Source organism: Daucus carota, chromosome 1 (assembly GCF_001625215.2).
Source record: "Daucus carota subsp. sativus chromosome 1, DH1 v3.0, whole genome shotgun sequence".
NCBI classification, from domain to species: Eukaryota; Viridiplantae; Streptophyta; class Magnoliopsida; order Apiales; family Apiaceae; genus Daucus; species Daucus carota.
The window spans coordinates 41082490-41098846 of NC_030381.2; the positions used below are offsets into that span (position 1 = coordinate 41082490).

A 16357-nucleotide genomic window follows, 5' to 3' on the forward strand; every position below is an offset into this window, starting at 1 on the left:
CTGGCCAAGCCTGGGTCCACCGCATGATGGCACAATATCTGTATTTCCACACGTGCGCTCGACCGCAAGTGACTTGCACTCCCTCCGGTTTTCAGTTCTGCAACTTGGTTATGGTCGAAGTATACATAACTAGAAACATCAGTAGCTGAACCGTACATTTTAAAACTTTGATGGTTCGTGTGTATATTGAGTGAAACTTCGATGGTAAAAATGTATTTAAGCCTTTTTTTAAACCAGGTAACTCATACGGTATAGATAAAAATGGTGAGAAATCTTTGATTTCTTCTTAGATCACCAGTTGCTCAGAATCTACTTCCATATATCGTTCAATTATATTTTCTGAATTTGTGTGTATATATATGCGTGTATATATCGAACAAACACACAGCTCTAGAAGCTTCTGTACAATTCACTCCAGCCGCACCCGCGTTCAATTCAGATCTACAAATCTCCCGTAAGCTTCAATTCGATCCTAAATATATCTTATCATTGTTCGAATTGTTGTTGATTTGTATTCTTATTGATTCAGCGCTTCGATTCAGCAATGGACAAGTCTAATGCCTTGGATTATATCAATCAGATGTTCCCAACTGGTCAGTCAGATCACGTCCTTACAAATACATTGTATATTCAAGTTTAGCCTAGCAATTGCCAAGTTGTTATTTATAGTAATAAGCCTTTCCGTGTGTCGATGTTTTGTACCAAAACTTGTGATGCAATGTGCGTGTAAAGATTTCTTTTGTTTCTGGTAATTGTTAAATTTGCTTCGGGTGATTATTTTAATATTTGGCGGTGGTAAAGTTGTGTTCCTAGGATTATAGCTTGCGGGAGGTTGGGGAAAATGTTGTAATTTTCGTTCCTTTCATCATTCCATTCTATACTATTTGAACTAAAAATCTTCATCCTTGAAAGTTTAGACTCACTCATGCTCAATCACTATCGTCTCGTATATTGTTCTTCTCCTTTAAATTACTTTATAATCTTGATTCCATTTTCCCCTCATTTCATTACATCCAAGTGAGCGCAATCACAGTGCTTTAAAATAGTTATCCTGTATTTGTTTTGTTGGATAAGGGATAGGATTATAATCCTCTCTAATTCTTGGGTGGAAGAGATATTATTAATCTCCTCAAAATTTTAAAAGATTATAATGCTTTCACCATAATCTTATGTAAACAAATATGGATTTACACATTTAAAGGATTGCAGCCCACTTCTATATGTTATCCCTCAGGACAAACATAGTATTAAAATTTAAGGATTATAATCCAATTCTAATTTTATCCTTGTAAACAAACATGAGATTTGATAATTTTAAGGATTATAATCCCCCGGATTAATAATGAAGGATTATAACTCATGGATTCTAATCGCGGGACCGTGAAACAAACATGGCCCTAGTATTATGTTCCATTTGATGGAATTAGCATATTAAGTGCTATAGACCAAGAAACTACAGAGCCAATTTCTCCATGTATTGCCATCATAGGTTTGTTGGTATTTCGAACCCGATGTGGCTATACATGCCGCCAGTTCTGTACAATAAAGTTGGAACAGAAAAGTAAATAATTAAATAGAATGACAGCTGGAAGGAGTTTTCTTCATCTCATAAACAGATGCCCTACAATGCAAACGTAGGCCACGCTTCAAAAGATGCAGGAGTGATTCTACTATTTGGTGTATAGTTGCCAGTCATAAATTAACTCATCTTACTGAACATACAAAATGCAGAAAGATATTGAGATAAGAAGTATACAGCACACATAGAATTTAGAGCTGATATAATTTATCCTAGACTTATAGCTTTCGTCCTGCACAAATTATAATGAAATATCACCCTGCAGCACAACATGCATTAACTTCGAATCAATGACAGAGTTGTTAGGCTAGCATATTATGCCACAATGATCGATCAAGCAACTCTGATTTAGTAATTTAAATGCTCAATACAGAGTTTCTTTAGTTTAGCCTTTATATCTGTACAATTAGTCCACGTTAAGTGAATTCACCTGTATCCTTGAATAGTACAGCTGATCTGCGTAGTACAATATAGAGACATGCCTAGTAGTCACCGTCCAACCAAGTGCTCTCTGTTTTTTTGGCAAAGTCATATCTTATATGCATAAAGGCCTCGGATAGAAAAAACATAATTGATCAAAAGGCATTTGTATATTAAAATCTCTCGAAAAGAATTTCACCAAACCATTGGAAATTATAGATGACAACTTCAAAATCTGTTACGTTCGTCAATTAATCCATTTTTCTAATTTTTTAAGTCCTGATAAATTTTCAATTACTCCAGTTACCTATATACCGATGTTATATAGGAGAGTTGGGAATGTTGTTCTTTTTTTTTTTTTCTGGTATTTGTTTGTACATGTTTTTGTGTCCAGTTTAATGCTTATCTTCGAACAAATTGGTAGGAAGGAATGACTGATTTAATAGATTGACTTGGCTATGCAATAAGTTGTCCATGTGACCATGTGTAATTTTTTTAACACGCTTGAGATTAGTGGATAAATCATTGTAAAACTAGTAGAAATAGGTCTCCTTTTTTACCTTAAGGGGAAACTACTTGCTTCTGAGTTTAATCTTTGTTAAAATTTTGCGCAAAAATTTCTTTATATTCGAAATCAACATAATAGTCTAGGTAAGGCAAGAATTTCAGATGAGAAACTGCAGCTTAACCTTTTAAAATGCGGAAGTTTTAGTTATTTGGATTGTATCTACTTCTACAAAGAGAAAAGTAAGTGAAGTGCAACTTACATGCTAAATTTGGACTATCTTAGGTCTGAGTATGACTTTGTAACACTGAGTGCCTCTGCTTGTTAATTGAACAAAAGAAATAGATATATGGTACAAATGAAATCTAAATATATTACACTATTTACGAGACATATGTGCAAGCATACAATTTACAGAAGAATAACCAAGGTGGTTTCTATACAGATATTAATTACCAATAGGTGATTACTATATCTCAATATTTATGACACAAAGACTTGGAATGCTTCAGAAAGATGAGGGATTACTGACTGGAAAAGTCACTGTCGGGTCTGGTATGGGATTTATAGGTTCTACTTTGCATCTATGACTTCTGCTCAAGCATAAGTAAGGTCTTTGTTTAACACGTGCAAGTAATAATCAAGTGTTTAGTCGTTAACTTTGTAAATATAATACGTTCTGGTAGCTTGAAAGCCTACAAGCCAAAACTACAATGCACACATTTTTCCAGTTTTGTTAAACAGGCTGTTGTGATGTAAATATGTGTGTCTATGGTTGAGTTTGTTTTGGTGTTGTGTGAACGTTAACAAATTATCATTTTTCTTTTTGGATCAAAATGCAGATAATGAGTATATAAGGAAATATTGTTATCAACTAAGCATTGTATTTGCTTAAGTTTTGGCTCTCAAATTTCATTGCCTAATTGAATATTATCTGTGAGTCTAATTAATTTGACAATCTCTATTATGGTCTACCAGAGGCATCATTATCTGGAGTCGAGCCTTTAATGCAAAAAATTCACAATGAGATTCGCCGTGTAGATGCCGGAATTTTAGCAGCTGTTCGCCAACAGGTTCCTTTTTGTTTTCCTCTATGTAATTCTTGAGTTATAGGAGGCCTTTTGCAGCTCATATTTGACAGAGATTTCTCTTAGGAGGACCTCTTGTCCATGATGTATCTTCCTCTATTAACTATTACTCTTAGTAATATTATCATCACCATTGATCTATTTCATATTATATTTCCCATTTCATATCTGATCATAATAACAATTGGTACTGTTGCTGGAGCCTTTCTTCAAGAGAAATGTTTATATTTTTTTTTTTAGAAAATGGAAAGTTTAGAAAGAATTTGCAAGATTATATAAATAAGCGTTTTTAAATTTATTATGTGAAAAACATATTTAAAAATGATAACATACAATCAAGCTTTGCCTAAATGATTTCTGCATAATGTCTCAAATTCTGACATAAAATGCTTTTATCTTATTTCTGAAACATGCACAAATGACTGATTGTATATGAGATGTTCTGTTAACTAATAAAATTTGGTCTAGTAGATTTATCAACTTAGTTCTATCTGCTCCCTCAAGTTGCTATAGAGATTTAGTTATTGTAGTGCATTGATGAACTGTCATATTTTCAGAGCAATTCGGGAACAAAAGCCAAGGAAGATCTTGCTGCAGCTACAGGTGCTGTGAAGGTCTGTCCTAAAGAATCTTACCTCATCTTGTTGCTTGTGTAGCTCTTAGGGTGCTCTTAAGTATTAGGGCTCTTGATTTGGTATGGTTAAATCATTTCTAGCTTCTGTGTTTTTTTTCCTTGGCAGGAACTGATGTACAAGATTCATGAAATAAAAACTAAAGCCGAGCAAAGTGAAACAATGGTACAGGAGATATGTCGCGACATTAAGAAATTGGATTTTGCAAAGAAGCATATAACTACTACAATCACAGCACTTCATCGTCTTACAATGCTAGGTTGATTCTTGTCTTTCCTTTGTACACTAAGCTCTTCTGTAACTTTTTTTTTTCCATTTATGATTTGTTACAAGAAGGCAAGAAGGAAAATAATTTGCACCAAATTATTGGAGTAAAGAAAAAAAGTCCTGATTTTCTATATTGCATGAGATGAGTCTGATGTAGCTAGATCACTAGGGATTGAGTTGTTTTGAGTTGAAAGTATGATCTATACACTTGTGAGTTTTACCAAATTATTCATGTATCAAAATTTGATATTTTCTAGGGGTGATTTGGATTAATACCAACTATCAAGAAATATATACTAATAATTGTTTTTTGATTGGTGTGATTTAATATGTCAAACATATCATTCTTTTTGCTATAGATTTGTACTAAGCACCCTCCCTGTTCAATGACAGTCTCCGCAGTTGAGAAACTTCAAGTAATGGCTTCAAAACGCCAATATAAAGAGGCAGCTGCACAACTTGAGGTACATAATCTGGACTTCCAGATATAATATGTGTATCTCTGCGCTATCAACTACATTTTTATTGCCTTTCTTTTATTAGATTTTACAATATGGATTATGTGTTTGGGGCTGAATTTTTGGTGCATTTTAGTACCATGGAGGCTATATTTCAATTGTAAATTACACACGACTTCTGTCTTTCTCCTTAGCAACCACTGATGGTCTTGGCAATTCTTAAGCAACAGTTTTTGAGGTCCCTGCTAATATGTAGTGATGGCAGCCTGAAGTTTATATTTTCATCTCATGTGATGTATGGAGATGCACAAAGATGTTTTTAGTAAAGAGTACATCTTCGAGTCCTGGGTACTGATAGTCTTGGATGTAAGGGACGTGTGTATGCTCTGTTTATAGTGAAGTCTTACCATGATTGCTGTAGGAAGGAAAAAGTCTGGGTGGGGTTCGAGTATCATGTGTGCCTCAGGGTCCTTTTAAAAGTTGCATTTAAACATGAACAACTATGTTAGGGTCGATCTCATAAAAGGTCATCTGGAAAGGGATACTGTGTTGTAAAAGCACAAAGGATAGAGGGTTAGCTAATCTCATTTTAAGTTGCTAAGTTGTAGCTGCCTTTGGTATTTAGTAATATAGGGGGACTTGGAAGATGGTCAAGTCACCATGTAGTTTGAGAATATGTAGAATACATGTATTTACTATTACATCCTGCCACTATCATCGATGTATTAGAACTATGTGATTGGTTGGGGGATCAGAATAATTTTTTTCCCCCTTTCTCTCACTGCTTTATTTTTAGCTGCATACATTTGGAACACTTAGTATATCGTGGTATGCTTATTTAATTTTAAGTGCCTTTCACATGCAAGAGCTGATTATCCTTGATAAGCGGATATTTTTAGGGTATCTTGATGGGAAGTGAGCAATGGACCAGAGATTAGAACAAGGGATGTTATCTTGGATGTTCGATTTAGGCCGCTAGATGTACTCGTCCTGGATACTCTGATAGATCCTCTGGTGAAATGTGGACAAATTGCCAATTGAATGACCACATCTAAAATGACTTTATGAAAGAATAATATGAGAAGGAATAATGGACAAAAGAGAATAAAGAATTAAGAGGAAGGCGCCTAATTTACGAAATCTTTATTAAGTGATGTTTATGTGAGTGTTTTTGATTACTTTTCCTCTACGATGTTTGATGATCAATGTTGTCTTTTTCATGTTCCAGGCTGTGAACCAGTTATGTAGTCATTTTGAAGCCTATCGAGATATCCCAAAGATCACGGAGCTGAGGGAGAAATTGAAGAACATTAAACAAATTCTGAAATCACACGTGTCCTCTGATTTTTCAAGGTGTGACAATTTTCTGGATATATTGTTGAATGTTTTTTTCCTAATTATTGTTGAAAATGAACGTAAACTAAACTTGATTAATCCATGTATATTGTGGAGCTCTTGATAAGATTTTATATATTTACGAATCATATATTGGTCTTTGGAGAAGGCTTATTGACATTAGCTCATGCTTCCATGCTTGTTATTTCAGAAGACTGTTTCTCACTTCCCTCTTAGCTTTTAGTAGGGATGGCAATATGCAGCTACCATGTATATGTTAAATAAACTTAAATAGATGGGGAAAACAAGCAAAATAGTTTAAATGACTCGATCATCTTCTAATTTTCTGTGGTTCCAGTTTGTATATATATTGCTCATACAAAAATGATTTTCATAATCTTCTGTGTCATTACCTGTGACAACTATAATTTTTATGAAATTTCAGAAATTTTTAGTCAATTTAACTTGTATTACTTCTATTGAATAGGCCTATTTTTCTCTAGTTTTCTTTTACCTTTCTTATGAAATTAACTTGTTAATTTCTTTAGGTTTTGTTAAATTTGTTATTGGTACATTCAGAATTTCATGTTCGCTGTTTCCTTTTTGGCTTTCTTATTTTTCTGTTTGTTTGCAGCCTAGGCACAGGAAAAGAAACTGAAGAAACTAATTTGCTGCAGCAGCTATCAGATGCTTGTTTGGTTGTTGATGCTCTGGAGCCATCAGTTAGAGAAGATCTGGTTAAGAACTTTTGTAGCCGTGAGCTTACTTCATATCGACAGATCTTTGAAGGAGCTGGTCAGTTCCATTCTAATATACAATTGTTATGTAATTCTACCAACTGGAAATTGTTCTGAGTTGCAATTCCATTTGAAATTGATTAAAACTACAATCATGCAGAATTAGCCAAGCTGGATAAAACTGAGCGAAGATATGCTTGGATAAAACGTCGTTTAAGAACGAATGAGGAGATATGGAAAATCTTTCCTCCTTCATGGCACGTTGAGTATTTGCTCTGTATTCAGTTCTGCAAGTTGACGAGGTCTGTCAAGTACCTATTTCTTTTACATACCTTTGTTTATTCTTATAAACAATTATAGTCTTGATTGGCAGCAAGTTCTGCCTTTAACAATATACATATGCGGTGCTTCCTTGCATGAATATTAAAAAGTTAACATAGAAATTTGTGTTTTTATGTGTCAATTACTATGAGGATTCTGGCTTAAACCTGGTCTGGTTCCAGTTAATATACTATTAATTCTGTAAAATAATTTTTACCAGACAAGTGACTTTTGTTGTTTATTATCAGGACACAACTTGACGAAATCTTAAGTAATATGAAAGAAAAGCCTGATGTTGGAAATTTGTTGCTCGTAAGTTCTGTTCCTTGCTAAGTATGTTATTATTATTTTTATTTATTTTGTGAGTGACAACCTAGTGCGGTTCACCTGATGTTGAATTTCATATATTAATAATTAATCTTTCTGGAAATGCATATGGACACAATAACATCAGTTGTGTTCAATTGCAAGATTTTTGGAATTAATTAAACTGTTTACCCTTTGTCTCTTGGTCATCCCCTCTTCTGTATGGTACTTCTGATGCTGACTGAAAATTTCATATCTGATATATATTTGAAGGCACTACAACGTACCAAAGAATTTGAGGATGAATTAGCAGACAAATTCGGTGGTGGCAGCCCAAGTAAAGATATTGGGAGTGACAATGGGGAGACAGATAGCGGAGAAAATACTACTCAAACTGTGTTGGATATTCGAAAGAAGTACGAGAAGAAGCTTGCTAGTCATGATGTAAGCGCGAATCATGTATTTATTACTAGATGATTTCTTTGTTTATGATCCTATTCCTCTTTCCCTTTGGGTTCTGTGTAATAATTTCCTTTTGTATCCCTAAATATCTTGTAATTAAGTGTCTCTTGGTGTTGTATTGTCAGGAGAAAGATGGGCAGAAAGATTTGTCAGTGCCTGGAGCTGGGGTAAGTTCTTGTTATTTTAAGGCATGCTTACAATCATTCTTGTGCTATACTTATTGATGCTATATCTCATAGTTGGAAGTGTTGGCTGTAAGCAGGTGACCTCTGATATTATATCTTAAACTTTTTTACATGTTGAAGTGTATGTATCTGCTTGCACTTTTATGTTTGAAGTTAAAAATAAACTAATTGCTTGTAACCAAAAAAACACACACACCAATTGCTAACTTTCTATTGCTAATATGGGATGATACAATATTTATATGTGAGCTGTAGTACTATTTGCTTTGCAAGTATATTACTCTACAATTATATGAGTTATATACAAGATTCTAAAAGGGGCTACATGTAGTGCACACCTTATGTTAATGATACTTGATGGTTGCATCTGACTGGGATGACTGGGATGTTTGTCTACATGAGATTGTAAATGAGATCACATTATGTTTAAGTCCTTGCATCTTGTCTATTACAACTGTAGTCATCATTAATGGAAGATAAGAAGAGCACAGTGCTGAGCCCCATAGACAGATGGGGTGGAAATAGATACAAGTGTACACCTAGGGTAAGACGTAAGTGAACTTTCATTGGATTGTGTAGATAATGAAATAGGAATATAGGATGGCACATTCTAAAGGATGAAATAAATAATATAATCTGAAGCACCTATATGCTTGTGGTAAGACACAATGGTCCTGCTATGAATTTGGTCCCTCATGACAAGCGGGCTAAGTCTTTTTACATAGCTTCTGTATCTGTCTGGGTTGATGCTGAATTGTATTGTATCTTTGTATTGCAGTTTAATTTTCAAGGGATTATTTCATCTTGCTTTGAACCGCACATGACAGTATATATAGAACTGGAAGAGAAGACTCTTATGGAACATCTAGAGAAACTTGTTCAGGTGCATTTGATGTACCATATTAAATGTACTAGGAATTGATCATAGCTTGGATTAGCTAGTAATTTGTGTTCTCTTTAATGCAACAGGAGGAAACATGGGAAATTGAGGAGGGAAGTCAGACTAATATACTGTCCAGCAGCATGCAGGTAGATATATACTTGTAATCATGACATCTATTTTTCCTAATTATGTACAATACATTTACGAGTAAATGTTTTCAATTACTGCTAATTCCTTATTTGCCTCGGAGTCTCTATTATATTTTGGAGTCGATTACAGAAATTCACATTTCCTTCCACTTTTACTCAGGGATCAAAGACTTCTTAAGATTGCATTGGCTTAATACTTTATGTTTTCCACTTGTTTGGTGGATAATTCCAAATAACCATAAAAAAAATCTTGTTGCAGTCTAGATCTCTTTTCTTGCTGGGAGCTCTAGACACACTATCTGTACAATTAAGTTTCATTTTGGGAACTTAATGTGGTGATACGTCAAGAGAATGGATATATAATATGCTTCTAGGTTTCCTGAGAACCCAAATCAAATGAAACTTGCCGAAAAATTTCCATTTCACAAGCTTTCTTGATGAGTCAGCTGAACTATTTCTTTCTATGTTCTTTTTAAGTGTTTTAATGTAGTTATACCTTGCAATTTCAAAAGTCTAAAGTAGTTATAATTTATCTAATTTATATATATAACTTTGAATTGGGCTGCCTCTATTCTAATTCTAAGATTTTACGTCAACTAATTGACTAGTTTTCTGATTGCTGCTTTATGTAGGTCTTTTTGATTATCAGGAGAAGCTTAAAAAGATGCAGTGCTTTAACAAAGAGCCAGACTTTACTCAATTTGTTCAAGGTCACCCTTGAAACTTATCTTTTGCATTTGTTTGGCTAATGTGCATAAATAAAAGTGACATGAACATGGTAGTTGCATAATATACTTATTAATAAAAGATTACCTTCTGAATTAATAAATCGTATCTTTTGGGCCTATTCTCAAATATGATGAATTATGGGAATAACTATCAGGTTGCTAAAATTTTTGAGCACATAAACACATGGTTATGTGACTATAGAAGGGTAAGTAATCCCTAATCATATAATAATTTCGGAAAGTTTAGCATGTAAGGTGGCAATTGTATTTAAAAGTTTCCCAATATTGAGATGTGAAAATATGTAGTCCAAGAATGAGTCTGTTTGCAAATAAATATGAGATGGCATTGGCTTCTGCTGTGGCCATTAACTTATTACCTATTAGTATAAGATATTAAAGACTTCTAGGTCCTCTATTATTGGTTAAATATATGTTAAGCCAATACAGTTAATATGGTAAAATGCTAATATCTTCTGGGTGTCATAATTAGGTATTTCAAAGAATTCTCAAATCATATGCTACAAAACTGTTTGCACGATTGCCTAAAGGTGGTACAGGAATTGTTGCAGCTGCAACGGGCATGGATGGTCAGATCAAGGTAGGACTACCATCTCATGCTGGCACATAATGCATAAAATTCCTTATATTAGTACTGTACATCTACTGATGCTTCTTAATTTGTTAATTAACTGTTTTTTGCAGACATCTGATAAGGACGAAAGGGTCATATGTTATATTGTAAATACGGCTGAATATTGCCACAAAACGGTCAGTTCAATTTCATGCATGTAAATATTTAGCGATTACTGGTTTCTTCTTTTGATTTCTGCACTGCTAACGAATTATTTTCTTGAGTCACAAAAGTGAGGTATTAGACTATTAGTAACACATTTTTCGTGCTTACTGCTAAGTAATCATGCTTGCTTGCTACAGTTTGTCGCTGTTGTTCTGTGCTAGGCATTGATGTTACTGTTATCGTAATATGAGGGTTTTATTCCTGAATATCAAGTTTACTTCCTCATAGTGATTACAGTCGAGTTCTCAACTAAAACATCGAACATATTCATGGTCATAAATGTCAACTGCAAGAACTCACATGACGTGTTATAGCTAAACTGTAACAAGTGGATGTGATAGAAATCTGTTCTATCTACATACTGTATAATGCTAGTGTTTAGAGCTACAACAGATGTCCAGATAAAATTAAGAGTCACCCTTAAAAGTTTATCACCAATTTTGTGAAATAGATTGGTCAAAACCAAGAACAAATTTGATGTTTATAATCTCTAGGCTACCTTCTTCGCAAAGGGACTTTGTTTTTTTTATCAAGGCAGTCTTGTTGTCTATGCAACATAGCTCTATATCTGTATGCCATGTGGATCAAATGAATTTAATTTCTAAAAAGTTTACCCAGAAATCGAGTCTTGTGTAGATGCAAAAAGAAATTTATTTTTTGTAAATGTAGAACTAAAGAAGCTTTCTTTAATTCAGTGACACACTAGCTGCAATTAAATTGATGCAGTAAACTGTCATTCACATTTTTGGAGACTGTAGAACAGACATATATTCTTGAACAACTTGTCCCTGATTAAGTGAAAGATCATTTTTTTATAATTACTTGAGACAGATGATTTAACAGCAGGCTCTTTTCATTTCTTTTTCTTCCAAGCTTCTGATTCTAGTATAGACATGTTCTCAGTAATGACTGCAATTTACAGTAAAGAAATGTAAGCTACTGTTTTGTCATTGAGATTTTTTAACAAATTCATTGCATAATTATTTGATATAATTCCGCGAGGAACAGAAATCTAGCCATTCTCAACTACAAGTGTACAGCAGATTTAATATTACAAGTGTGTGTACATTATAATATTTTTCTCTGTATATGGAATTACTTGACTATAAGAACAAAAGCAAAATCACTTCAAGGAATGGGAGCTAGATTTTTTTTGAAAAGTAACGACTTTCTGGAATCTTATTTGCTGACAACTTCTACATTAAGGGACAGTCTGCTACACATTCCACTGATATTAAGTTATGATGCATAGACTTTACTCAGAAGGCTGTAATTGGGTACCTAATATTATTTTGGTGCTAGCTCTGTGCATTTATTTATGCTTTTGATATTTTACTTTATCCAGTATACTTACTGGAAATTCACGATTTTTTCTCAGGCAGGGGAGTTGGCTGAGAATGTAGCCAAAATAATTGATTCTCAATTGGCTGATGCAGTGGATATGTCTGAAGTGCAGGTTTTATCTGTTTTTTACCTGTTTATATTTTGTAATATTTTCTGTTTCTTGCAAGTTTAATAAAGGACATGCATCTGTGAAGGATGAATTCTCCGCAGTAATAACAAAAGCTCTGGTGACTTTAGTACATGGTCTCGAATCCAAATTTGACATTGAAATGGCTGCAATGACGCGTGTGCCATGGGCAACCCTTGAGAGTGTTGGTGACCAATCAGAGTAAGATGCAGTTTTAATGACTAAACTATATCAGATCAACCGGATGAATGAATGATTAATTAGTTTGTTCATTCCCATTCAGGTATGTAAATGGAATTAATTTGATCCTTATAAGCAGCATTCCTGCACTCGGAAGCCTTCTTTCTCCTATTTATTTCCAGTTTTTCTTGGACAAGGTGATTGCGAAATTTCATGTATTTTTATTCAATGCTTCACTTATTTCTTTTCGGTTTTTGTGCTAGAATCTGTATCTTGTTAGATAACTGGGGTTTGTGTTTAAAAGCCAACTTAAAAGCATTATCTATCTTTACTAATTCGATTTCACATATTGCTTTTCGGTTTGCGTTTGTCACTTTTTTTTCTTCTTGGTTTGTTCAGTGTACTAATTTATCATTAATATTGCAGCTTGCATCTTGTCTTGGTCCACACTTTTACCAGAATATTTTTAAGTGCAAGCAAATATCAGAAACTGGAGCGCAGCAGGTCTTGATCAAGTTTACTCCATTTCCTTGTTCCAGCAAATATCAGCTAGCTGTTTATATATTTAATTTCTTGAAATGGTTATAAATCTGTGTTGTTAGCTAGTGCTATGCTAGTTGATCCACTTGGATGGGCTGTGATGGGTCGAGCTCCAATTATTGTTTAAAACGTTCTTTGGAATTTTTTCGCAGATGTTGTTGGATACACAGGCTGTGAAAACAATTCTTCTAGATATTCCCTCCCTTGCAAGACAGGTGAGATAGCATACAAATAGTTGTATATATCTGTGGGAATGAGTGTGATCTTTAATGTTCAGTTATTCTGACTTCAATATAGCCATTATGGTTGTTCACAGCTTTGTATGTATTAGTTGGCACTTGGATAACTGTGTAGCTACAGGTCTCAACTTAATTTTGTTTTATAGTTCCTTCCAGATCTACATATGCGTAGTGAGCCTGTGTGTTTACTATTCTAAGCGTAGCTACAGGTCTCAACTTAATTTTGTTTTATAGTTCCTTCCAGATCTACATACAGTGAGCCTGAGTGTTTACTATTCTAAGCTTAAGCCATGAAATACACACCTCTTCAAGGTCATCCAGGATCATGACAGATGTGTTGTTGACTCTGGGTCTTCACCCCTACGAGATTTGAAGTAGTGGATGATCTACTTTTAGCGGAGAGAACAGTAAACCAAAAAAGAATGGCTTTTTCACATGTTGGACCTTGTATTCCGCTGCGTGAACCTAGAGAGTGCAGACTCTGTTTAGGTTACAAGTATATACACTTGGGCTAGAAAGAACCCTGAATATATAAATTTGGGGACTATACTATTTTATTGAACAGTGTAGTTGGACCTTCAGGATGATATTTCAAAAAAAAAGGGGCCATGCGTGACCAAAGAATCTGATACAAAGCTGTCTCTGTTAAGAACTAAAAAGAATAGTGCTCTTCAGCACATCTTGTATGTTCGAGTTTAGGAGTAGGTGACGAATGATAAGGAGATGGTGTTGAGGATGATCCATCTTCATTTCTGAGTGATAATTGGGAGTTGGAACACTGAAGTCCAACTCTAGTCCACAAGAGGAAAGGCAATGAAATTTGTATTGGAGGTAAGATGAAACAGAAGATATTGAAACTAAATAGGAGGTAGAAAATTGTTAATTTGTATTTGGGACAGAAGAGTGTAGGTACCATCATTGATTATACCATTTCCTCTGGGAAGGAGATATGTAATTCCACTTGAATATTACATATACATTTCTGGAAATTTTAACCTATTTTACGTAGTACAGTATATAAGTTCTTTGGGTTTTAATTGTGGGCTATATTTTGGCTTCGTGTTGCGATAAATGTTTATACCATTTTCGCATATTAAAATTGTTTATTTGATGTCTAAGGTGGGTGGCTTTTATACATTTCCCCCTTTTGTGCGTAAACTTGGGTTGCTCATAAAATCATGTTATCCTGTTATAACAGACATCAGGAGCTGCTAGCTATACAAAATATATCAGTCGTGAAATGAGCAAAGCGGAGGCATTGCTAAAGGTCAGTAAGTAGCTAAGCAATTTCGGCTTTGTTTTTGGAGAAACTGATAGTAACTTGCTCATTTGTCTTTGCTTTTACAGGTTATACTGTCCCCAGTTGATTCAGTGGCAGATACCTATCGAGCACTGCTACCAGAGGGTACACCTTTGGAGTTTCAACGTATATTAGATCTTAAGGTATCCCTATCTTTCACTAAACTTTTTGTCCTAGGGCTATTTCCATTATGGCTTTTAAAATCTGATATTTAAGCATCATGTTATGTATGTACTGTTTTCATGCAGGGTCTGAAGAAGACTGATCAGCAGAACATACTAGATGATATCAACAAACGTGGACCTGTAATTACTCAGCCTCCACCTCTTGCCGCTACATCAATCGTTCCAGCTGTCCCCAGCGTGCCTTCACCTCCTGCCTCGATTGCTTCAACTACTTCTGGAATCATATCAGCAGCATCGCGAGAGGATGTCTTGACGAGAGCAGCTGCACTGGGAAGAGGTGCGGCCACTACAGGATTTAAGAGGTTTCTTGCTTTGACGGAGGCTGCAAAAGACCGAAAAGACGGACCATTTAGGAAGCTCTTTAATCCATGATACTGAGGGAACGTAGTTAGTTTTTAAATCCTTCCATATTCTCCATAGAGATAGAGGCGCATAGCTGATAGCTCCCATATGTTTTTGAAAAGCTCAACTATTACTCCTACTAAAGCCCCAGTAAAGTTGAAATGTGTTGTATAATGAATTAATGATACATGTAAATTGAACATACAACTGGATTAGTCGTTCACTTAAAAAATTAAATCTTTTTGCCTGTATATAGTTATCAACTAGCGTATTATGATCTATTTTGTTCTATATATCCGTCAAACAGTCAAACATGGTATAATAAGCAAATCTCATTTTAGGGGAACATGAGCAATATTATTTAAATTTTAAATAATTTAATTTACGAATCAAATTTATAAAATTTCTATTATACTTCAGAATTCAAATAAATAAAAAGTTTATATATATATTATTAATTACTCCATGTTATCACTTTGAAGGTGACATCATATATCTATACTATCTGTTTATACTATACTATACTATATATTCTTATCATTATTATTATAATTAAACTAAAATATTAATAATTTTATTTGTCGAGTTTTATCAATCGGTCGGTATTATTCTACGGGTCTGTTTAATATATAACGTGTTTTAATGAATTTTTTTATTATCAAAAAAGCAAAACATTTAAATTCAGTCAGTATGATCGGTTTGTATTTCAATTAAATTTAAAATATATACGATAAAATTATACATGTTACAAATCACCGGTTCGTGGCACGGGTGATAAGCTAGTTAATATTAGCCAAAATCCATATTAATTATAGTAAAACGATTAAAACATAAAAAATTGTGAAAAGAAATTGACAACAAACTAATTTTGAATTTAAATTATAAATTGAAAACTCCGCTGCACTTTTATATTAATTTAAAAAATAACTATTCAAGCAACAACCACTACTACACCTATCAAAATTCTGATTAGCGTCCTACATATCAATACCTATAACAACATCTCCAACTAGGATCAACCATAGCTAAAAATTGAGGTGGATGTCAAAAATGAAAAAAAAAATATAGTCAATTTCTTAAAAAAAGACTGCAGTCATACTCATTTTTGTTTATAATTATAGACAACCTACTATAGATAGATATATTTGTTAATCCACTATAAAAAATTTGTAGAAATATTACGCATCAATTATTATCATATTAAAATCATATATTCTATTTATAATCATCTAAAATATAGTAAAGGATT

At 33.9% G+C, this 16357-nt stretch overlaps 1 protein-coding gene across 1 annotated transcript; it reads left to right on the forward strand.

The window, feature by feature from the left end:
• The first annotated feature begins 244 nt into the window (after positions 1-244).
• Positions 245-15359, forward strand: LOC108204698 (vacuolar protein sorting-associated protein 53 A). The gene is made up of 25 exons (XM_017374262.2): positions 245-454; positions 530-593; positions 3483-3577; positions 4150-4206; positions 4333-4483; positions 4885-4955; positions 6178-6302; positions 6919-7079; positions 7182-7323; positions 7591-7654; positions 7922-8092; positions 8236-8277; positions 9074-9178; positions 9265-9324; positions 9960-10037; positions 10546-10653; positions 10758-10823; positions 12230-12307; positions 12390-12523; positions 12606-12699; positions 12929-13006; positions 13195-13257; positions 14480-14548; positions 14629-14724; positions 14830-15359. Exons 2-25 carry the CDS (start codon positions 545-547, stop codon positions 15136-15138), a joined length of 2466 nt encoding a protein of 821 aa, XP_017229751.1. The 5' UTR covers positions 245-454; positions 530-544; the 3' UTR covers positions 15139-15359.
• The last annotated feature ends 998 nt before the right edge of the window (positions 15360-16357 follow it).

Coding starts and splice junctions, on each gene's coding strand:
- LOC108204698 (XM_017374262.2), top strand. CDS start 545: ATGGACAAGTCTAATGCCTTGGATTATATCAATCAGATGTTCCCAACT. Junction 594..3,482: donor CAATCAGATGTTCCCAACTG/GTCAGTCAGATC, acceptor ATGGTCTACCAG/AGGCATCATTATCTGGAGTC. Junction 7,080..7,181: donor ACAGATCTTTGAAGGAGCTG/GTCAGTTCCATT, acceptor ACAATCATGCAG/AATTAGCCAAGCTGGATAAA.